At 36.2% G+C, this 25,900-nt stretch overlaps 1 protein-coding gene and 1 pseudogene across 8 annotated transcripts in view; one reads left to right on the top strand and one right to left on the bottom strand.

Moving 5' to 3' along the window:
• Nucleotides 1-25,900, bottom strand: part of SENP7 (SUMO specific peptidase 7) — a 151,984-nt gene that overhangs the window by 42,962 nt on the left and 83,122 nt on the right. For 5 of the 8 annotated variants that reach the window (XM_030330331.1, XM_030330333.1, XM_030330334.1 and 2 more), the window contains 2 exons: nucleotides 24,448-24,642; nucleotides 2,533-2,651 (listed from right to left, as the gene is read on the bottom strand). In XM_030330331.1, coding sequence (XP_030186191.1) covers nucleotides 2,533-2,651; nucleotides 24,448-24,642 — 314 coding nt within the window. Of the gene's footprint in view, nucleotides 1-2,524; nucleotides 2,652-24,447; nucleotides 24,643-25,900 lie in introns of those variants that run through there. The other 3 variants (XM_030330335.2, XM_030330337.1, XM_030330338.1) reach the window with 2 other exon arrangements.
• Nucleotides 7,094-16,094, top strand: LOC115523796 (annotated as a pseudogene).

The raw sequence follows: 25,900 nt of genomic DNA, 5'->3' as shown, positions 1-25,900 counted from the left end.
TTGTAATTTTGTAAAGGTAGTCAAATATAATTTCTACATATAAATGCATCAAATTACAATTTCTAAACATAAATACTACAGCAAAAAGATTGAGAAAATAAAAGGGGCTTGAGAAAAACGCTACTATACAAGAATTTTCCTCTTTCAGTTTATTTACTATTCATAAGACTATACCATGGGAAACAAGAATAAATGTATTAGAGCTTGCCATTGTAAAAATAGGATTCTGCCTACATAACATATACAATTTAACTTGCTAGTATATAAAATTAAAGTGACAAATCCCTGTAAACAAAATATTAAATATTTCCAATATAGGGGTGCCTCACTGGCTCAGCTGGTAAAGCATACAACTGATCTCAGGGTTGTGAGTTTGAACCCCACGTTGGGTACAGAGTTACTTCAAAATAAAACCTTTAAGGGGCACATGGGTGACTCAGTCAGTTGAGCACAGTACTTCAGCTCAGATCATGACTTCATGGTTCTTGAGTTTGAGCCCTGCATCAGGCTCACTGTTGTCAGTGCAGAGCCAGCTTCAGATCCTCTGTCCCTCTCTCTATGTCCTTCCCTCACTTGTGCATGCACGCGCTCTCTCTCTCAAAAATAAACATTTAAAAATAAATAAAACCTTTAAAATAAATTTTTCCCCAATACGTTATTTTCATAAAAGCTAATTCCACAAGACAAACTTAATATACCACAAAAGAAGGGGACACCTGGAGTTTAATTCAGAATTCCCATTAATTTATGGGCTTATATTAAAAAACTGGTACTGGACACAATTATCTGTAGTATGGAAACATGATGAGTTTCAATAGTTTCAATAGTCACTTTTCTTAACAACACTTTATGTCTGAAAAGAACCTCCAGAGTAGGTACTAAGAAACTATTAAGTGTTTCTTTTATTATGCATTTTTTCACTGTGACTTTGGAGAAATACTAAAGGACATAAATCAGAAAGCTTTTTATTTAACTATTTCTACTCTATCTAGGAAATCAGTGGAATGTGAGGGTTTAACAGTACCTTAATAGTATGTGAACTGAGCCAACTTATACAAATACTTTTTGTTTGGTAATTAATGAGAATTATTTCTGGGAAAAGTACAATCCATAAGAAAATAAATGTCTTTCATTTTATGCAGCTAGGGCTTAGTAGCTAATTGAAAGATTATGTCTAGGGGCGCCTGGGTGGCTTGGTCGGTTAAGCGTCCGACTTCAGCTCAGGTCATGATCTCACGGTCTGTGAGTTCGAGCCCTGCGTCGGGCTTTGTGTTGACAGCTCAGAGCCTGGAGCCTGTTTCCGATTCTGTGTCTCCCTCTCTCTCTGCCCCTCCCCTGTTCGTGCTCTGTCTCTCTCTGTCTCAAAAATAAATAAACGTTAAAAAAGAAAAAAAGCAAAAAATTAAAAAGAAAAGAAAGATTATGTCTACACAGTTAAAATGCTTTCTCCAGATTCCCCTCATAAGAGTTGAAGCTGGTTATTAGTCTAGTTTATTTTTAAGTTTTCCTCCTGTATGAAAAAAACTACTAAAAATTGTAAATAGCTGTGTTTCAAATAATGCGCAAAGAATTATTGCATAGTGCCATTGCAGAAGCATTTTTTCTCATGAATAGTTTCTGAAATCATTCAGAAAATAAAGATCTCAACCAGTTTTAAGTGATCGCGGGGCACCTGGGTGGCTCAGTCAATTAAACGTCTGACTCTTGGTTTTGTCTGAGGTCATGATCTCATGGTTTGTGGGTTTGAGCCCGGCATCGGGCTCCACACTGGCAGTGTGGAGGCTGCTTGGGATTCTATCTCCTCTCTCTCTGCTCATCCTTCACTTTCTCCCTCTTTCTCGCTCTCTCTCAAAATAAATAAACTTAAAAAAAAAAAGCAATCAGTAATCCAAGAGATCCCTGAAGATATGTGTTCCACAAGATGTGACTAATGTAGTTAAGTGTTTTGGTGCAAAATTTTGTAAATTATTTTAAAATCTTAAAAGAAAGACAAAAAGGAGAAAAGTCAATTAATTAACCCTACACATGCAAGGAGGCCTAAAAAGAATGTTCAGAAGTCTGGGATGTATTTACTTTTAAATTTGCTAATAGTGGCTTGTAAAGGCATCATCCTACAGTTGAGAGAAATTCTAATGAATAAAGAATGTATGCCATAGGAGGATAGACAGTGGGAAGCTAAGAATAATAATCAAATTAGCAGTAATATCAATTATTACCAGACATATCCATGGAAATAATACTTACAAATAGCTAAACTAACATTATAATTGTATAGCTGTATGCCCAGCCCCAACAACAAAAAAGAAATGATATTCAAATGTAACTTATAGATTCAGTAAATAAATCAAGAAATGAATACTATAGTGTACAAATGGCAAACTTTGCAATTTCCTTTGTGTTGCTAAATAATCTCCCTTTACTTTCACAGATCCTTTAAATGTAAGATTAAATAAAGTTAACTATAACTTAAAAATTATTATAAATGCAAAAGACAAAAATTCAAATGACAAAAATTTTCTAGCGTTCACAAACCTTTAGGTTGAGCATCAGACATTACAAGAGAAATGCCATCATCATCTCTTTGCTTTTCTTTAGTGTGTGAGGCTTGCTTTGCATAATTATTATCTACAGTCTTACTTGGTTGTGAATCCCTGCAAAAGAAAGTAAATATTATACTCAATTCTTCTATGTCCAAATGAATTAAGAAGTTAATTGATATATATATACAAGATAAAAATCCAGTTGGTTAAAAATACAGTCCCATATAGCAGAGTATATGATCTGAACAAAAGAAAGAATATTGAAATAATATTTGAGAAGTAAGTTCTCATCCCTACTCTACTATAAATTCTCCCTATTTCTTTGTGGGGGGGGGAACACATGGATACCACAGAAATGGGCACATGCAAAATGAACAAAAGAATAATAAGAGTATTTAAACACATCAAAGAAGTTAAAAAAGTAAAAATTCCATGGACAGAAGTACATGATAAGTGCATCTATACATAATCAAAAAATAATAACCCGGGGCACATGGGTGACTCAGGTAAGCATCCATCTTCGACTCAGTTCATGATCTCACAATTTGTAAGTTCGAGCCCCACGTCGGACTCTGTGCTAACAGCTCAGAGCTGGAAGCCTGCTTCAGATTCTGTGTCTCATTCTCTGTCTGCCCCTCACCAACTTGTGCTCTCTGTCTCTCAAAAATAAATAAATGTAAAAAAAAAAATTCTTTTTATCAAAAAATTTATCAATTTTTTTTTTTTTTTTTTAACATAATAACCCAGAGGATCCTGGGTGGCTCAGTCAGTTAAGCAACTAACTCAACGTCAGCTCAGGTCATGATCTCACAGTTTGTGGGACTGAGTTCCACAATGACAGCACAGAGCCTGCTTGGGATCCTCTCTCTCCCTCTCTTTCTGCCCCTCTCCCACTCACACACATGCATGTGTGCTCTCTGCCTCAAAATAATTAACTTTAAAAATAATAATAATAACCCAAAGGTAATTGTTAATATGTTCCAAGCATGGTTCATATATCAACAGTTAGGTATAAAATAAAGTTTGGAGTGTGATAACAAATTTTACCTACAGAATGAATAATTTATAGGGTACTAGGTTAAATATATAAAATATAAGGTTGTGTGAAAAACAAGTTTTGGAAGGACAAGCCCAACATCACCATTAATGAAAACTTAATAATAATAAAGGAATTCAATACCCCACTTTCAGCAATGGATAAATCATCCAGACCAAACAATCAAAAAGAAAACACGGTACTAAAAGCATACATTAAACTAAATTGACCTAATATGCATTTATAGAACATGCCATCCAATAGCACCAGAATACACAATTCTCAAGTGCACACAGAACATTCATAATCATATGACAACTATAAATCATATGGAAGACCACAAAAACAGTTGTAGCAAATTTAGGAAAATTTAAGTTATACTAAGTATCTTTAACCACAATAGTATTAAAATAAAAACCAAAACAGGAGGAAAAAGCTAAAATATTCACAAATACATGGAGATTAACTAATAAATTCCTGAACAAACAATTTGTCAAAGAAGAAATTGAGGCACGCCTGGGTGGCTAGGTTAGTTAAGTGTCCAACTCTTGGTTTGAGCTCAGGTCATGACCTTACGGTTCATGAGTTCGAGCCCTGCGTCAGGCTCTGCACTGACAGCATGGAGTCTCCTTGGGATTCTGTCTCCCTCTTTCTCTGCCCCTCCCTTGCTCACTTTCTCTGTTTCTCTCAAAAATAAATAAATATTAAAAAAGAATAAATCAAAAAGGAGACCAAAAATATCTTGAAGCTATTAAAAATTTAAGCACAATATATCAAAACTTAGTGAATGCTGCAAAAACAGGTCTAAGAGGAAAGTCTATAATAATAAAAGCCTACATTAAGAAACAAGAAATCCAATAAACAACCTTACTTTACACATTAAAAAACAGAAAAGGAAGAACTAAGCCCAAAGTTAGCAGAAAGAAAGGAATAACAAAGATCAGAACATAAATAATGAAAACCAGAAAAACAATAGAAAAGATCAACACAAGAGCTAGTGTTTTGAAAAGACAAACAAAATATCCAAAGCTTTTGCTAAACAAACTAGAAAAAGAAGACTTAAATAAAGAAATGAAATAGGAAACATTAAAATTGATACCACACTAATATACAGGATCAAGAGACTACTACGAAATAATCATATGCCAACAAATTGGATAACCTAAATGAAATGGGTAAGTAACTAGAAACATACAACCTATCAAGACTGAATCATGAAAAAAAGGAAAACCTGAATGGTTTGATAAGGAGTAAGGAGATCGAATTAATAATCAAAAACTTCCCAAGGAGCCTGGGTGGCTCAGTCAGTTAAGCATCCAACTTCTGCTCAGGTCATAATCTTGCAGTTCATAAATTCAAGCCCCGTGCTAGACTCTGTGCTGACAGCTCAGAGGCTGGAACCTGCTTTGGATTCTGTGTCTCCCTCTCTCTCTGCCCCTCCCCTGCTTGTACTCTGTCTCTCTCTCTCTCTAAAAATAAACATTAATAATTAAAAACCTCCCAATACAAAAAAACCCCAGGACTAGATAGTTTCCATGGTAATTCTACAAACAATTAAAGAAGTTGGGGCGCCTGGGTGGCGCAGTCGGTTAAGTGTCCGACTTCAGCCAGGTCACGATCTCGCGGTCCGTGAGTTCGAGCCCCGCGTCGGGCTCTAGGCTGATGGCTCAGAGCCTGGAGCCTGTTTCTGATTCTGTGTCTCCCTCTCTCTCTGCCCCTCCCCCGTTCATGCTCTGTCTCTCTCTGTCCCAAAAATAAATAAACGTTGAAAAAAAAATTTAAAAAAAAAGAAGTAATCCCAGGGGCGCCTGGGTGGCGCAGTCGGTTAAGCGTCCGACTTCAGCCAGGTCACGATCTCGCGCTCCGCGAGTTCGAGCCCCGCGTCAGGCTCTGGGCTGATGGCTCAGAGCCTGGAGCCTTCTTCCGATTCTGTGTTTCCCTCTCTCTCTGCCCCTCCCCCGTTCATGCTCTGGCTCTCTCTGTCCCAAAATAAATAAACGTTGAAAAAAAAATTTAAAAAAAAGAAGTAATCCCAATCCTTCTCAAACTCTTCCAAAAAACTGAAGAGGGAATACTCCTAAAATCATTTTATTGGGTCATCATCACCCTGATACCAAAGCCAGATAAGGACACTACAAGAAAAGAAAACTATATACCAATATGCCTGATGCATATAGATGCAAACATTTTCAACAAAGTATTAGGAAACCAAATTCAGTAATACATTAAAAGGATCATACATCATGATCAAGTGGGAATTATTCCAGGGACGCAAGGATGATTCAATATCCACAAATCAATGTGGGACACCACATTAACAGAATGAAACATTAAAAGGATCTGATCACTCCATACATGTAGAAAATGCACCTGACAAAATTCAGTATCTTTTATGATAAAACTCTCACCAAACTGGGTATATAAGGAATGCATGTCAATATAATAAAGGTCAATACAACCAACCCACATCTAATATCATAATCAATAGTAAAAGATTAAAAGTTTTTCTTCTAAGATGAGGAACAGGACAAGGGTGCTCATTCTCACCACTCTTATTCAACACAGTACTAAAAATCCTAGCCAGCACAATTAGGTAAGAAAAAGAAATAAAAGGCATTCAAAAGCATTAACTGCCATTATATGCAGATGATATGACTTTATATAGAACTCTCCCTCCCCCCCCCAAAAAAAAACACCAAAAAACTTTTAAAATAAAAAAAATTCAGTAAAGTTGCAGGATACAAAATCAATACACAAAACTCAGTTGCTTTTCTATACACTAACAGTGAACTAGCAGAAAGAGAAATTAAGAAACAATCTCATTTACAATTGTATTAAAAGAATAAAATACCTAGGAAAAATATAGCCAAGGAAAAAAAAGAACTATACACAAAAACCTTAAGGCACTGATGGAAAACAAAACAAAACAAAACAAAACAAAACAAAACAAAAAACCACCACGAAGATGACAGAAATAAATTGAAAGACATTCCATACTCATGGATGGGAAGAATTAAGAGTGTTAAAATGTCCACCATACACAAAGCAACCTAAGATTCAATGCAATCCCTACCAACATTCCAATGCCCTTTTTCATAGAAATATAATTATCTTAAAATCTATACGTAACCACCAAAGACCCCAAATAGACAAAGAAATCTTCAGAAAGAACAACAAAGCTGGGATCATCACACTTCCTGATTTTAAACTACACTACAAAGCTATATTAATCAAAACAGTATGGGATGGCCTAAATATAGACATACAGGTCAAAGGAATAGAATCAAGAGTCAGAAATAAATCCACATATATATGGTCAATTAATTTATGGCAAAAGAGACACAAATATACAAGAGGGAAAGGAGAGTCTCTTCAACTAATAGTGTTGGGAAAATGGGACAGCCACTTGCAAGAGGACAAAACTGGATCCCTATCTTGCACCATAAAAAAAAATCAAATCAAAAGTAATTAAACCTTAAATGTAAGACATAAAACCATGTAAGTCCTAGAAGAAAACATGGGGGTAAGCTTGTTGACATCAGTCTTGGCAATAGATTATTTGGAATTAATACCAAAACAAAGGCCACAAAAGCAAAATGAACAAATGGGACTACATCAACTAAAAAGCTTCTGCAAACCAAATGAAACTATCAACAAAATGAAAAGGCAATACATGGAATGGGAGAAATATTTGCAAACCATACATCTAATAAGGGGTTAATATCTAAAATATATAAGGAACTCATACAACTCAATAGAAAACATTCTATTAAAAAATTGGCAGAGAAACTGAACAGATACTTTTCTAAAGAAGACATATACATGGCCAACTGGTACATGAAAAGTAATGCATTAATGGTATATCATTAATTGCAGGGAAATGCAAATTAAAACCACAATGAGATATCACCTCACACCTGTCAGAGTGATTACCATTAAAAAAAAAAAAAAAACTCGATAACACACCTTGCTAAAACGTAGGGAAAAAGGAACCCCTGGGCAATCTTGATGAAAATGTAAATTGGTGCACTACTGTGGAAAATAGTATGGGTTCCTCAAAAAATTAAAAATAAGGGAGTAGTTTAAGATGGTGGAGAAGTAGAGGAAGCCTGGGATTTTCTAGTCCCTCAATCACAGCTGTATTGAGGTGAGATCAAGCGGAACACCCAGGAAATCGATCTGTGGAATGGCAGAAGAATCCCCATGGTTGGAGGAAGACAGAGTAGCAGGTGCAAGGCATGTGGAAGTGATTGGGGAAGAAAAAATGGCGGTGCCATGAGGGGGAGCAAACCCTTTCCGTGCAAACACAGAAGGGAGAAAAAGTGAGAGGATTTGGGAAAGCATGGCATCTGCTTTGCACAAGATGAAAACCTCTCTGGACCATGGACTGGGGAGCAAGAAGTATTGAGTGTCACAGGGTTTTTTTCACAAAGAGACTTTGGAGTTCAAACTCTGATTTTGGAAGTGAGTGATTTGCTCCAGAATGTAGCTGGGGCATGCACTGCTGGGGAGGAAGGAGGTGGAGCCGGAGCGCATAGTGTGGTGTAGGGATCTCCAGGGTGCACTAGCAGAAAACATTCCCCTTCCTGGAGTATTTTGGAAGAGGTTCCCTCCCAGGGACACAAGACCTTGTAGGTGCCAACAAACGGTCTTTCGTTAGCAGGGACAGAGACACAACAAGAAAGAGAAACTTTGCTGCTTTTAGCGGTGCTACACCATAGATTCCACACACTGCACAGGCCGTGGGACTATTTTCAAAGAAAAAGGACTTCAGACACAGTGTAGAGAGGCTCTACTCGGGAACAGGGAGGCGGTACAGGGTCCATTAAGACTTCCAGTTTTGGGGTGACTAGATGGAGTAGTCAGTTAAGCCTCAAAATCTTGGTTTTGGCTCAGGTCATGATCTAGTGGTTCATGAGATCGACTGTCAGCACTGAGCCTGCTTATGCCAAGAAACTGCTTACTCCAGGGCAAGACTGACTCTGAGCCAACACAGGAGCCTCTCCTCCAGAAGACCAGGACAGTCAGCACCCCACATGCACCAAGTGTACTGAAATTGAGTGCTTCATAACATCACCTGCAGTTCTAGCGGAAATAGACCAAGGCTAATCATTTTTTTCTTTTTGTCTTCCTTATTCTTTCTTTTCTATTGGAATCAGGCTAAGAATTTCTTGTTTGTTATTTTTTTATCTCTTTTTTTTTTTTTTTATTGGATCAGGCTTCTTTTTTTTTTTTTTTTCCTTTCTTTTTCTTTGGAATCAATCTTAAAGTTTTTTGATTCTCTGTTTGGTTGGATTTTTTTCCCTTTTCTTTTCCTTTTTTTGGGATCAGGTTTGGTTATTTTTTTTTCCCTTTTTTCCAGGCTTTCTTAACAAACAAATCAGCTTCATTAGGCTTATTTTAACACACAAATCAAAGCACACCTAGTTAACGTCCAAACACTTCCCAATGCAAGCAAGTTGGGGCTCTGCAGAAGACTGGCCAGTGGGAAAGAGCAGCCAAAACACAACAGCAGAATGCACACACCATACACCATAAACACTTCGTGAAGTGCCAGGCCCTGGTCAGCGTACGACTTCTTTTAATACAGCATTATTCTCAGGTGAGGAAACATAACACGCTTTTAAAACACACAAAAGACAGAAACAGCAAAAATGACAAGATGGAAAAATTCTCCCCAAAAGAAAGGTCAGGAAGAAATCACAGCCAGGGACTTGCTCAAAAGAGATATAAGGAATATATCTGAACAAGAATTTAGAATAACAGTTATAAGATTACTAGCTGGGCTTGAAAAAAGCATAGAACACACCAGACAAACTCTTGCTGTGGAGATCAAAGACCTAAAAACTAGTCAGGCTAAATAAAAAATGCTATAATTGAGATGCAAAAGCAAGTGGATATAGTCACAAGGATTGAAGAAGCAGAGTAGAGAATAGTGAGAAAGAAGATAAAATTATAGAAAATAATGAAGCTGAAAAGAAGAGGGAAAGGAAACTATTAGATCACTAGTGGAGAGTTAGAGAACTTAGTGATTCCATAAAATGAAGTCACATCCATATCATAGCACTCCCAGAAGAAGAGTGAGAAAAAGGGACAGAAGATTTATTTGAACAAACTATAGCTGAGAACTTCCCTAATATGGGGAGGGAAACAGATATTCAAGTCTAGAGGCACAGAAAACTCCCCTCAAAATAAAAAAAAAATGGGTCAACACCACAACATATCATAATGAAACTTGCAAACACAAAGATAAACAGAGAATTCTGAAAGCAGCTAAGGACAACACATCCTTAACCAAAAGGGTAGACACATAAGATTAGCAGACTTGTCCACTGACACCTGGCAGGCCAGAAGGAAGTGGCAGGAAATATTCAGTGTGCTGAAGAGGAAAAATACGCAACCAAGAATTCTTATCCAGCAAGGTTGTAATTCAGAATAGAAGGCAAGATAAAGAGTTTCCCAGACAAACAAAACTAAAGGAGTTCATGACCACTAAACCAGCCCTGTAAGAAATTTTAAGGGGGACTGAGTAGAGGGGGGAAAAAAGGAGAAGAAGATGACCAAAGAAACAAAGATTACAAATGACCATAGAACATCACCAGAAACACAACTTTACAGGTTAATACAATGGCACTAAATCCATATTTTTCAAAAACCACTCTGAATGTAAATAGACTAATGCTCCAATCAAAAGACACAGGGTATCAGAATGAATTAAAAAAAAAAAAGATGCATCTATGTGCTGCCTATAAGAGACTCATTTTAGACCTAAAGACACATGCAGATTGAATATAAGGGGATGTAGAACTATCCTGCTAATGCAGGACATCATGCTAATGTAGAATGTAGAACATCATGCTAATGGACATCAAAAGAAATCCAGAATAGTCATACTTACACCAAACTAGATTTTAAAACAGAGACTGCAGGGGCGCCTGGTGGCTTAGTCAGTTAAGTGGCTGACTTCAGCTCAGATCGTGATCTCATAGTTCATGGTTTGAGCCCCGCGTCGGCTCTGTGCTGACAGCTCAGAGCCTGGAGCCTGCTTCAGATTTCTGTGTCTCCCTCTCTCTCTCTATCCCTTCCCTGCTCGCACTCTGTCTCCTCTCTCTCAAAATAAATAAACATTGAAGAAAAAAAAAAAGACTGCAACAGAGATGAGGAAGGGCACTAATCATAATTAAGGGTCTATCCATCAGATCTAACAATTGTAAATATTTATTCCCCCAACTTGGATGCATCCAAATATAAATCAATTGAATCACAAAAATGAAGCGATTAATTGATAATAAACCACAGTAATCGTAGGGACTTTATACCCCACTAACACAAATGGACAGATCATCTAAGCAGAAAATCCACAAGGAAGACATGGCTTTGAATGACACACTGGACTGAATGGATTTAACAGATATCATCAGAACATTTCACCCTAAAACACAGAATACACATGCTTCTCGAATGTTCATGGAACATTCTCCACAACAGATCACATACTGGGTCACCAAATCAAGCCCTCAACAGTATAAAAAGATTGAGATCATACCATCCATATTTTCAGACCACAACAATATGAACGTGGAAACCAACCACATGAAAAATTTAGAAAACTCTCAAATACATGGAGGTTAAAGGACATCCTACCAAAGAATGAATGGGTTAACCAGGAAATTAAAGAAGGAAATAAAAAGATACATGGAAGCAAACGAAATGAAACAAACAGTCCAAATCCTTAGGATGTAACAAAGGCAGTCCTAAGAGGAAAGTATATTGCAATTTCAGGTCTATCTCAAGAAGCAAGAAAGGTCCAAATACACAATCTAAACTTACATCTAGAGATGTAAAGAAAAGAAACAGCAAATGAAGCCTAAAGCTAGCAGAAGGTAAATAATAAAGACTAGAGCAGAATAAACAATATAGAAACAAACAAACAAACAACTGTAAACATATCAACGAAACTAAGAGCTGGCTCTTTGAAAGAAAGCAAATTGATAAACCCACAGCCAGACTTTTCAAAAAGAAAAGACTTATCAAAAAGAAAAGAAAGGACCCAAACAGATAAAATCATGAATGAAAGAGGAGAGATCACAACCAATACCACAGATATATAAACAATTATGAGAGAATACTATGAAAAATTTATTTCAACAAACTGGACAATCTGGAAAAATGCACAAATACCTGGAAACATACAAATTACCAAAACCAAAACAGGAAGAAATAGAAAGTTTGAACAGACCCATTAACAGGCAAGGAAACTGAATCAGTAATCAAAAATTTCAAACATGAGTCCTGAGCCAGATGTCTTCCAGGGGAATTCTATCAGACATTTAAAGAAGAATTAATACCTATTCTTCTCAACAAACAGAAATGGAAGGATTCTATGAAGCCAGCATTACCATGATTCCAAACAAGACAAAGATCCCAGTAAAAAGAAGAATTACAGGCCAATATCCCTGATAAACATGAAATATAAAAATTCTCAACAAGATACTAGCAAACTGAACCAACAGTACATTAAAAGATTATTCACCATGATCAAGTGGATTTATTCCTGGGCTGCAGGGCTGATTCAATATTTGTAAGTCAATCATGTGATACACCACATTAACTAAGAAGGATAAGAACCATATGATCCTCTCAATAGATACAGAAAAAGCAATTAACAAAATACAGGATTCCATCCTGATAAAAAACCCTCAAGAAAGTAGGGAACAAGAAATATACCTTAAACTCATAAAGGCCACATCGAAAGACTCACAGCTAATATCCTCAATGGGGAAAACATCAGAGCTTTCCCTTTAAGGTCAGGAACACACAGGGATGTCCACTCTTACCACTGTTGTTCACATAGTATTGGAAGTCTCAGCTCAGCAGTCAGATAACAAAAAAGAAATAAGGCATCATAGATTCAGCAAGGAAGAAGTCAAAACTCTCACTCTTCGCAAATGACATGATACTCTATGTGGAAAATCCAAAAGACTCCATAGAAAACCATGCTAGACCTGATACATGAATTCAGTAAAGTTGCAGGTAGAAATCACATACAGAAATCAGTTACATTTCTATACACCAACAATGAAACAGCAGAAACAGAAATCAGGAATCGACCCCAGGTATAATTGCACCAAAAACACCCTAAGATATCCAGGAATAACCTAACCAAAGAGGAAAGATCTGTATGCTGAAAACTATAGAAAGCTTATTATGAAAGAAACTGAAGATACAAAGAAATGGAAAAACATCCTATGCTTATGGATTGGAAGAACAATATTGTAAAATGTTTATACCACCCAAAGTAATCTACACATTCAATGCAACCCCTACCAAAATAAACACCAGTGTTCTTTACAGAACCTAAAACAAACAATCCTAAAATTTGTATGAACCAGAAAATACCCCAAATAACCTAAGTAGTGTTGAAAAAGAAAACCAAATCTGGGGGTGCCTGGGTGGCTTAGTCCAGTTGGGCATCCAACTTCGGCTTGGGTCATTATCTCGTGGTTTGTGAGTTGAGTCCCACATCAGGCTCTGTGCTGACAGCTCGGAGCCTGGAGCCCTGCTTCAGATTCTGTGTCTCCTCCTCTCTCTGCCCTCCAATGCTCATGCTCTCTCTCTGTCTCTCAATAATAAATAAACATTAAAAATTTTAAAAAAAGAGGAAGGAAGGAAGGAAGGAAGGAAGGAAGGAAGGAAGAAGGAAGAAAGAAAGAAGAAGAAAGAAAGAAAGAAAGAAGAAAGAAAGAAAGAGAAAGAAAGAAAAACCAAACTGGAGGCGTCACAATTCCGGAGTTCAAATGTATTACAAAGCTATAATCATCAACACAATATGGGTAATGGCACAAACACAGACACAGAGATCAATGGAACAGAGGAGGAGGCCCCAAAAAGGACCCACAAATATACGGCCAACTAATCTTTGAAAAAGCAGGAAAGAATATCCAATGGAAAAAGATAGTCTCTTCAGCAAATGGTGCTGGGAAAACTGGACAGCCCATGCAGAAGTATAAAACTGACCACTTTCTTACATCATACACAAAAATAAACTCAAAATGGATGAAAGAACTAAATGTTAAGACAGGAAACCATCAAAATCCTAGAGAAGAAAACAGGCAGCCACCTCTTTGACCTCGGCCACAGCAACTTCTTTCTAGACATGTCTCCGGAGGCAAGGGAAACAAAAGTGAAAATGATGATGGATGGATGTAAAAGATGAATGGATGAAGAAAATATAAGACACAAAAATGAACTACTGGACCTCATCAAGATAAAAAGCTTATGCACAGTGAAGGAAACAAACAAACTAAAGGCTACCTACAGAATGGGAGAAGCTATTTGCAAATGACGTACCAGATAATGGTTAGTATCCAAAATCTATAAAGAACTTATCAAACTCAACACCCAAAAACAAATAATCCAATGAAGTACTTGACAGAAGACATGAATAGACACTTTTCCAAAGAAGACGTCCAGATAGCCAGCAGACACATGAAAAGATGTTCAACTTCATTCGTCAAGGAAATATAAATCAAAACCACAATGAGATACCACCTCATACCCATCAGAATGGCTAAAATTAACAACTCAGGCAACAAGAGACATTGGCAAGGATGCAGAGAAAGGGGGTTCCCCTTTTGCACTGCTGGTGGGAATGCAAACTAGTGAAGCCACTCTGGAAAACAGTATGGAAGTTCCTCAAGAAGTTAAAAATAGAACTACCTTACGACCCAGCAATTGCACTACTAGGTATTTATCCAAAAGATACAAAATGCTGAATCAAAGGTGCACAATGCACCCTGATGTTTACAGCAGCACTACCAATATAGCCAATTATGGAAATAGCCCAATGTCCATCAACTGATAAATGGATAAAGAACAGGTTGTGTATGTAGATATGTGTGTGTGTGTGTATGTGTATGTATGTGTATATATATATTTTTTATTATATATATTTATTTATTATAAATATATTATATCATACTATATATAAATATTTATTATAATATATATTATATAATATTATAACCTAATTATTATATTATAATATAATATAAATATATTATAATATTATAATATAAATATATTATTATTTATCTATATATATTTACACACACCCCACATACATATACACAATGGAATATTACTTGTGATCAAAAAGAATGAAATCTTGCCATTGCAACAATGTGGGGAACTAGAGTGCATTTATGCTAAGCAAAATAAGTCAGAGAAAAGACAAATATGATTTCATCATATGTGGGAATTTAAGAAACAATCAGATGAACACAGGGGGAAGGGACAGAAAATTAGTTTTTAACAGACAAGAAAGTAAATCATAAGAGACTCTTAAGACAGAGCTCAAACTGAGGGTTGCTGGAGGGGAGGTCGGTGGGGGGATGGCTAGATGGGTGATGGGCATTAAGGAGGGCACTTGTTGGGATGAGCACTGGGTGGTGTGTGTGTGTGTGTGTGTGTGTGTGTGTGTGTGTGTGTGTATGATGAACCACTACATTCTATTCCTGAAACCAACACTATACTATATTAACAAATATAACTAACTTGAATTTAAATTTTTTTTTAAAGGAAAAAAATTAAAAACAGAACTGACATATGTTCCAGCTTTTTCACTTCTGGGTATTTATGCTTAGGAAAACAAAATCATTACCTCAAAAAGATATCTGTGCCCCAATGTTCAGTGCAGTGCAATTTACAAGAGACAAGACATGGAAACAACCTAAATGTCCACTAAAAGATGAATGGATGAAGAAAATATAAGACACATACACAGGAATACTATTCAGGCCACAAAAAAAAAAAAAAAAAAAAAAAAAAAAAAAAAAAAAGCCTGACATATACAGTAACATGGATGGAACTTGAGGGCATTACGCCAAGTGAAATAAATCAAAAAGAGAAAGACAAATACTGTATGATCTCACTTTTGTGTAAAACCTTGAAAAAAAAAATGGGAGGGACTGGCCAATGGCCTACAGAGCAACACATCTAAGTTCTACTGTAACTACTGCAACACATACCTCACCATGACTCTCCATCTGTGAGAAAGACACAGAGCAGTGGTAGGAACACAAAGAGAATGTGAAAGACTACTATCAGGAATGGATGGAAGAGCAGGCTCAGAGCCTGATCAACAAAACAGCTGCTACATTTCAACGAGGAAAGATATCTCCTACTTGATTCTCTGTTCCTCCTCCTAAGGGGCAATGATCCCACCTCCTCCCAGTCTCTTGGGTCTTCCTTGCCCTGGTATGATGCCAGCACCTCATATGGGGGGCCCTTCCATGATGCCAATGATGGGTCCTCCTCCTCCTGGGATGATGCCAGTGGGACCTGCTCCTGGAATGAGGCCACCTATGTGAGGCCAATTGCCAATTATGCCTGAGCCCCCAATGATGAGACCTCCCTACCTATCCCATGATGGTGCCTAGTTGGCCAGGAAAGAGTCAACAAGACTGATAAGGAGAAATGTGAACATCTTTATATCCATTTTATATTACATGTTCTACTTCACCAGTAGATCATGGTGCTGTGACTCTGGGTGTTTTCTAACAGCATGACAAGGAAGACTTGCTCTCCCTTCCTATCAAAGACAGAATTGTTTTGGCAGGGGAGTAGTGGAACAAAAAAAAAAAAGCAATTATCAATTTTATTTGTATTGTGAAATGTGAAAATAAAATTGTCAACTGTTTTAGTCAAAAAAAAAAACCCACACATCTAGATACAGTCAATAGATTGGTAGTTTTAGGGAATGGGGGGGGGTTGGAGAAAAGAGAAGGTATTAAAAAGGTACAAGTTTCTAGTATTAAGACAAGTAAGTGCTAAGGGTGTAACATACATACAGCATAGTGACTATAGTAAACACAGTGTATTGTGTATTTGAAAGTTGCTAAAACAGTAGATCTTCAAAGTTCTCATCACAAGAAATTTAATAACTATATGCATGCTGATGAATGTTAACTAAATTTATTGTATTAATATCACATATAGGGGCACCTGGGTGGCTGGGTCAGTTGGGCATCCGACTCTTGATTTCAGCTCAGGTCATGATCCCAGGGTCAAGGGATCAAGCCACAAACTGGGCTCCACACTGAGCATGGAACCTGCTTAAGATTCTTTTTTCTTTCCCTCTGCTCATTTCCCGTGCGTGCTCTCTCTCTCTCTAAAATAATAATAGTTTCGCAATATAAACATACATAAAATGGTGATATTGTATACCTAAAGCTAATACAATGTTCTGTCAGTAATATATCAGCAAAGTTAATTTTAAAAATAAATTGATAGAAAACACTGGGAAAGCAATTTGGTATTAATTAAAATAGACAGAGAATGAATTAATCTTTATACACACAATACTCTAACTCATAATAATTAGTATTAACAAAACAACTCATAATGGTTGTATTAAACTAGGCCAAAAATTTTAAATAAAAAAACTATATAAAATTACTAACCTATATTATTCTCTTTTAATAAAAAAATATTATATAGTATTTGCTGCATTTTCAACACTATTCAAGAACATGGAAATTTTTACATCATTTATAAGCACTAAAAAATTCAGATACCAAGAATAACTCAAGGATCCCTGTGCAGTAAACTATAAAACATACACCAAGTGATCACAGGAAGACTGTGGAGTCAGAACCACCTACCATCCTCCCACCTACACAACATCTACACTAGCAGAATCTGTCTGTGCAACTATTTTGGGATTCCAGAGTCTATTGAAGGCCTGCAACTACTAGTCAAAAGATTCAACCGCAAGTTACAGTTAATTTCGGTCAATTTGAGCTCCAACAGTGGTAGCAGTGACCCAGTCCCCTACCCCTAGCAACAAAGTAAGCAGCAAAGCTTGAGTTCTTAAAATAGTTTGCACAGGCTTGCAATCACCAAGGTAAGCAAGAGGAACCTTATTCTCCAAATATTGGGAATCTGTATTCTGATCACTGATTGCTGTTTCTGTTCATGGATGAGCAGACATAGAGAAAGGCAGCCAGTGTTGCAGCAACCACCACCATTGTTACAACACTTATGACTTCCAAGAGACTTAAAGAGTTAGACCTATTTTGTTTTATCTACTCCCCCCTTTAATTTTTTCCCCTTTTCCTCTTTTTGGAAACCAAACATTTAAGGATTGTGATTGTTAGAAAGTAATCACATACATGAGGGAATTCAGAAAGGCACAAACATTACTACAAGGGTGCCTGGGTGCTCAGTCAGTTAAGTGTCCAACTTCAGCTCAGGTCCTGATCTCCCGGCTTGTGAGTGTGAGCCTGAGTGTGAGCTCCACATGGTGCTCATGGGCTGACAGCTCAGAGCCCAGAGGCTGCTTCAGATTCGTCTCAGTCTCTCTGCCCCTCCCCTGCTTGCGCACTCTCTTTCCCGTCTCTCTCAATATAAACATTAAAAAAAAAATTACTACAAAAAGACCAAGCTTATAAAGGACCTGGGAAGATCTTATATTTATACATCAAGCTGATGTGTGGAACAGAGTCATGTGAACAATAAAGAACAAGAGAGAGAGAGAGAGAGAAGAAGGAAGGAAAAGAGTGAAAGAGGGAGGGGGGAGAGAAAGAGGAGAGGAAGGAAGGGAAGAAGGACGGAAGGAAGGAAGGAAGGAAGGAAGGACTGCAGGAAGAAGACAGGGACGGAGGATGGGAGGGAGGGATGGAGGGCGGGAAAAAAGCAGCAAACCCTTGGGAAGGGGAAGAATCAGATTTCCAGACTTACCCACATAATAAGATTGAAATTGTTGCATTTCAACAACACCAAAAAAATCATACGGCATACAAACAGGAAACCATGGGATGATTCAAAATTAAAAAAAAAAAAAATCAACAGAACATGTCCCTGAAAAAAATTCAGAAAGCAGACTCAAGAGAAGAAAAAGACATTATAACAACTGTCTTAAAGATCATCAAAAAGCTACAAAAAAAAAAAAAAAAAAAAAAAAAAAAAGAAAGTCTTGGACAGTCCAAGAAAATGATTAATGGGTAAACAAAAATATCAAGAAGCAAAATATATAAATAAATCAAAAGGAAATTCGGAGTTAAAAGTATAATAACTAAAATTAAAAACTCATGGGGCACCTGGCTGGATCAGTTGGGAGAACATGAGACTCTAATCTTGGGGTTATGAGTTCAAGCCCCACATTGGGCACAGAGATACTTAAATAAACTTTAAAAAGCAGATTCGAACCGCAAAAGAAATAGTCCATCATCAACCCTGAGTTGGGGATGGGAATGGGAATGGGAATGGGAATGGAATGGGAATGGGAATGGGAATGGGAAAGGGAATGGGAAAGGGACAGGGACAGGGACAGGGACAGGGACAGGGACAGGGATGGGGACAGGGAAAGGGAAAGGGAAAGGGAAAGGGAAAGGGAAAAGGGAAAGGGAAAGGGAAAGGGAAGGAAGGAAAGGAAGAGAACTTGAATATATGATCATGGAAATTATCAACTCTGAGGATCAAAAAAATTTTGAAAAAAGTGAATAGAGCCTAAGGGACCTGTGGGACAACACAAGCAGACCAATATATGCAATACTGGTATCTCAGTAGGAGAAAAAATAAAGGAGAAGAGAAATTACTGAAATAATAATCACAAAAAATTCCAAATTTGATGAAAGACATGAATACAAACATCCAAGAAGTCCAAAGAACTATAAGCAGAATAAACTCAATGAGACCTGTACCAAGAAACATTATAATCAAGTTGTCAGAAGACAAAGACAAAGAATCTTGAAGGCACCAAGAAAGAAGCGACTCAGAAGGCATTGGGTTGGTATATTCAAAGTACTGAATAAAAAAAACCTGTCAACTAGAAATCCGTATCTGGCAAAACTATTCTTTTTCCAGTTCCTTAAGTTGTAAGTCAGGTTGTTGATTTGAGATATTTCTTCTTTTTTTAATGTAAGCATCTACAGCTATACATTTATTTTGCCTTTAGCACTGCTTTTAATGCATACCATATGTTTTGATATGCTATATTTTCATTTTCTTTCATTCTTAACCATTTTTTAATTTCCTGTGATTTCTTCGCTCGACCCATTGGTTTGCTTTAAGTATGTTAATTTCCACAAACTTGGGAGTTTCCCAGTTTTCCTTCCATTAATAATTTCTAACTTCATATCATATGGTCAGAGAACAATGGGAGAAAAATTTCAAAATCATATTTCTGACAAGAATTAATATTCAGAATATATAGAGAACTCCTAAAACTCAAAAGTAAAACAAACCTAATTCATCAAAGGGCCCAGGACTTGAACAGACATTCTCCAAAGAAGATATATGAACGGCCAATAAGCACATGGAAAGATGCTCAGCATCAATAATCATTAGGGAAACCCATAACAAAAACCACAATGAGCTATCATGTCACACCCCATTAGGATGACTATTACATAAAACAGAAAACAAGTTTTAACACGGATGTGGAGAAATTGGGACCCCTAACCACTGCTAATGGCAATGTAAAATGGTGCAGCTACTATACAAAAGAGTAATGGTGGTGCCTCAAAAATCACTATAGAATTACTATATGATCCAGAATCCCACTTCTGGGTAGATATGCAAAAGAACTTATAAGTAGAGATAGAGATGCCTGCATACCAGTGGTCATAACAGTGTTATTCCAACAGCAGAAAGGTGAAAGCCACCCAACCATCCAAAGACATTTATACCAGACTACAGAGAGGCAAAAAAAAAAAAGGAATTAGAACTTCAATTAGGAAAGTGATCCCCAGACTGTTGTTCTGGATCTGTCACCCTCATCTACATCATCACAAATTAAGATACCGGTTGACTAACCTATTTCTGTACTTGGGGTTGAAGAGGTCTTTCCAAGGATAAACCAAAACACAGGGGTCAAGCCCTAACATATTTTTTATAAAAATAAAATTTAAAAAAATTATACTACAGAAGATACTATAAACAAAGTAAATTAACAAAACAGGAAACTTGAAAAATTTTTTTCCAACACACTGGTAACAAAGAGTTAATACCTTTATTAAGAGCTCTACAAGTCAGTAAGAAGCAGAACACCTGAATACATACAAAGACTACAGAGAAAACTTATATAAAAAATACAAAATCCATCTTCACTAAAAATAAAAATGGCTGAAATGAAAAACCATTTTATGTAAAGTTATATTTATTTTTATCAATAGAGTCTGAAAAAATTTTTCTTTTTAACGTTTATTTATTTTTGAGACACAGAGAGACAGAGCATGAACAGGGGAGGGGCAGAGAGAGAGGGAGAAACAGAATCTGAAACAGGCTCCAGGCTCTGAGCTGTCAGCACAGAGCCCGACACGGGGCTCGAACTCACAGACCGTGAGATCATGACCTGAGCTGAAGTCGGACGCTTAACTGACTGAGCCACCCAGGCGCCCCTGAAAAAAATTTTCAGTGATAACACTTAATTCTGGTTAAATGAATGGCACTATAAGAATTTATAAAAATACACAAACTTACTGTACCAAAGCTATACAGACAAAAAATGAAAAATACCCTAAATGTCCACTCATAAGGCAACACATATTTGTAAAAGTAGATATATCTCAATATATTTATTGGCAAGTTATCAAATTAAAAGAGAAAAGCTAATTCTTTATTCTCCAGCTACCTACGTATTATTGTGATTTACAGATGAGGTAAACTGAGGCACAGAGAAAGAAATTAAGCAAACAGACTGAGATGAATTTCATTTATCACAGTATAATATCACAAATACTTAACAAATTTTAGTTAAAAGTTTTTAAAGGATAATATAAAGTTTAATAATTGTTTTAAAATAATTAATTGCCAACTAGAAAAAACAAATATGCTACTTCAAAGAGATCATTTTAATTCAAATTCCCTATTCATTCGTGATGTTTTTTTACTATTCCTTTATTTTAGGCATAAAACACAATTTCTTTTTCCTGCATAAGTCCATTTAAGTTATTATTATAGTCAACAATAACAGTTCTGAACACTAAAGACAGGCTAAGGCTAAAATAAGACTCTTAGCCTTGGGGCACCTGGGTGGCTCAGTCAGTTAAGCAGCCAAATTAGGCTCAGGCCATGATTTAGCAGTTTGTGAGTTCAAGCCCTGCATCAGGTTCTCTGCCATAGCACAGAGCCTGCTTTGGATCCTGTCTCCCTCTCTGTCCCCCTCCTCTCTCTCTCTCTCTCTCTCTCAAAAATATATAAATAGACTTTTAGCCTTTATAAAACACTTTTTCACAAATATCATAAGGGGCATAAGTGCTAGGTTTTCAAAGAAAACTTCCTCAGTTTTCAGTCATAGCCTCCATTCTCCCACCCACCAATTTTTAGTTGTTATTCGACATTCTATCTTTGTAACAAAGAGCTGACATGTTTACCACATTCTCTGCAATAACAACAATTACAATAATGTCAGAACATGTGTCTCCTAAAAAGATCTACATAATTTATATTTCAATAATTGATTGAAATAGGCAGGCTGGAAAGAGGCTGGTTACAACAAGAGTCCCATCCTTGAGTCTATCCTGTCCATGCTATAGTGAGTTCTAATGGGGCACATCTAACTCAAGTGATGGTATGGCCACACGTGCAATTTATTTCCATAGGGCACTCTGGATTCTCCTCAAAGTGAACTCATCTTAAGGGAAAAGAGAACTAAAGCTTGGTTTAAGGAGTACAGTACTCCTCCTCAAACCAAATGGTAATACTTAGTATGGCTGTGACAATTGCCTTGGCAGTACTGGTAATGGTAATGGAGTAACAGTGATCTCAGGATCAGACACTAGCATCCTCACCATAGAAGACTTCAGTAGCATCAACATATAGCACCAGCCTTTAATGGTACTTTTGATAAAAGTATCAATAAGAGAGACACAAAAATAATGACTACCACCTATTAAATTTCAAGCATTATATTAAGAACATCACATAGTTATCTCCTTAAATCCGCACAATAATCTTCTAAGATGTGTGTTACTATCTGTGTTTTAAAGATCAAAGTAACTTGCCCAAGGTAAATCAGCATGTTTGCAATACTGATGTCTGGCTCCAAAGTCTATGCCTATTCTAAATGTAACAAACAAAGCAAATAACCACCAAGAAAATGCATTTTCAGAGCCCACATCAAATACCACCTGGAAATTTCATAAATATTTAGGAAGGACTTGAAGAGAGCTAGAATTCTCACTGAATAGATTTTAGGAACAGCTAGAAATTTGAGACTTATTATTATTAAATCTTAGCCCCAAATTGGTATAAAACCTGTACAGTACAGATTATAATTTGATGGTTCCATTGAATCCTCATAATAGTGCTATTTTTTTTAACAGTATGAATGTGCACTGATGTCTTTTGAATTCCACAGGCACAGTACATAATAAGTGACTTTTTCTATAGAAAGTATCATCAATAACAAAATTTTTAAATGCATGATGTTTTATGTGCACAAAGAATTCTGACGTGATATTTATTAAAAAGATAATAAATAACTATGTGATGTATAAGGTCGAAGGTCATTTCTCTTCTTCCAACTCAGGAAACCAAAGCTCGAGATTAAATGACATGAACATTAATCCAAGTGCACAAAATTAAAGTATGTATTTTAGCTAAGCACTGGGCATAAATGTAATTAAGACATAATGCTTCTCCTTAAGGAACTCATGGACTAGTAGAGGAGGCAGAAACAAAATAACTATATTACAAACTGATAAGTGCATTTCTAACATCTCTAATTATACCTTAATTTATACATTAAATACATTATTAATTGGATAATGACACTGAAACTCAGTTCTTCTGGTAAATTCAGAAAAAGACCAAATAAAGTATAAAGTTAAAATTGCCATTAATAATTCACTAAGTAGAATTGATGTGAAACATAAAATAGTCTCCAAAAGGAGAAAAATTTGTAAAATTTATAAATTCATAAGAAATAAACAGAGTTTATAAAAATAAAGTGCGTTAGAAATGTAAAAAATTTATTAAAAATCTTTAAAAAGTCAGCTATAAATACTCTTTAATGTAATTAGGCTTACAAGAGAAACACAAACTAGAAGTTACCTTTGGATGGTTCAGGGAAAATTAAAAAAACAAAACAAAACAAAACAAAAAAACAAGATTGGATCAATAATTTTTCACTGAGATCAAAACTACTTTATTGTACTAGCAACAAGGCAAGAAATTAAAAAGAGAAGTTCATGGTAAAAGAAAGTTAAGAGATTTAGTAGTATTTATTAACTGACATCCCTTAGCTTTATCCCACAATTTCTTTTATTTACAGTCCCCACAGAAGCATCTCCTATAGGTTAAAACAAAAGCAACTTCAGATTTCCATTTCTCTCACTGGCTCAGCAGGCCATGTTGTTAATGGAATCTCCAAACCATTTTTTTGAGGAACACATTCAGCAATTCATTCAGCAAATATTTACTGAGGACTAAATGCCAGGTCTAGTTCTAGAATCTGGATATAAAAACAGTGACTATGTCAAGATGGAGAGATGGTTGAATGAACAGACCAACAGATGGCCAGATGGATAAATAGGAAAGAGGAGGAAGAGGAACAGAAAAATGTCAGAGGAACAAATCTTAATTATATCACATAAATTGAAATACTGAAATAGGTAACTAAATTTTCATTAAAGTCTACATCTATTTTCCCAAAACACAAGTACAGTGTACTTTCTGAAACTGATTATTAGCCACAGACTGTTGGTTCCAACAGCCATCTCGAGCCACCAGGGGAGAAAAGTCACACTAGCCAACAGAGCACATCTGCCTCACTTTTAGGAATAATGCATCTATGGGGGGAAGAATAGAGAGGCTCATTAGAGTAAATATATTATTTATTTTGAGTAAAGTTATCACTAAACATACCTTTCAGATAAAAAGGAGCTCTTGTGAGGATTTAGATTTTGACAAGACTCTAGGCTGCCATCAGATGATGAAGAAAGCTGCTCTGATTGCAAGTTGTCTGTATCACCCAAACTGGCCTCAGTTACAGATGAGGTCTTTATGTATTTTCTTCCTAACTCCGTTCCCAGGACATTCGTCAATATAACTCTGGGTATCCTGTCACACAAAATAACAAACACTGTACTGTACTGAGGTTTGCAGTGAAAAATGTATTCTAGGAAGTTGAATTTTCAAACATTTTCATCTATACCACTCTAGAAATCAACCCATAAACACTCAAAATTCTGTATGAACACATTCTTTTTTTTATTTTTAGAAGTACTAGTGTCTTATAAATTGGCGCGAATTAGCCTCCCACAGTAACGGCTTTAACTAAACTAATGGATGCTATTGGGGTGCTTAAAACTTTAATCACTTTTTCTCAAAAAATGGTTTTTCCCCAATAGTTATTAAAAACACAGAGTACTTTAAACCAATTCAAGAAATCTTTATTCTTCTCATTCAACAGAAAGGTTCTTGATAAATAATTACATACTTGTAATTGGCAAATGAGAAATGCTAAATCCAACAGGAAAGACATCATTCAGATTGCATCTGTGGTAATGATAGATTCCATAAGTAAAACAGCACATATAGTGATTATAATATATATGCTTTATATAACAGCACCAAGGAAGGAGCCAACAAATCAAATGTCTAGATAATTAAAGTGTATTTTTAAAGCTCCACACTTTTTAAAATTGGTGTTCACATCAAAATGTACTACATAAAAGCCTGCTATCTCCTTAAACGGAAGAGGATAATATAATCTTCTCTTGGTTAGCCAACTGTTTTTACAAACACCTTATATACTTTGCCACACTATAATGACGCCCTTAGGCAATTATTTGGCCCTGAACTGACACCCAAACCAATTACTGTATTGGTTTTTAGTTCTTGTTACTGAATTTTTTAAGTTTTCCTATCTCCTCTTCATCAGATGTCCCCCTGACTTTATCAATATGTCACCTGCAACACTTTGACCCTTTGTGAGAAACAACAAAAAACACTTAGAAAGGGCCTGAGTGCTTCTATTTAAGAGAAACATGTGAGCTTCCCTGTACTTTGTTATATTTGCTGTAGTACCTAGAGGTACTCATTTTCACTACACAGAGGCATTATGTTCTTTTCACTATGCTCTAGACAGCATGGAATTTCAGATCTTGAAAACTTTAAAACAATTTAGTCTTACCTTTATTTTAAATATGAAGAATTCAAATCTCAGAAAAATTAAATGGCTGAAGGTATAACTCTTCCTAGTAGAAGAACCTGGGCCTATTATCTTTTGGTTTCTTTATTTCATTCCATTACAGGTATCCTTAATACTAAGTTGCCAGAGGATCCAGATAACTGAGCTTTTCTATAGATACCGCAG

This window comes from Lynx canadensis, chromosome C2, assembly GCF_007474595.2.
Source record: "Lynx canadensis isolate LIC74 chromosome C2, mLynCan4.pri.v2, whole genome shotgun sequence".
In the NCBI taxonomy this organism is placed as follows: domain Eukaryota; kingdom Metazoa; phylum Chordata; class Mammalia; order Carnivora; family Felidae; genus Lynx; species Lynx canadensis.
This window is presented reverse-complemented; position numbering and strand designations above follow the sequence as displayed.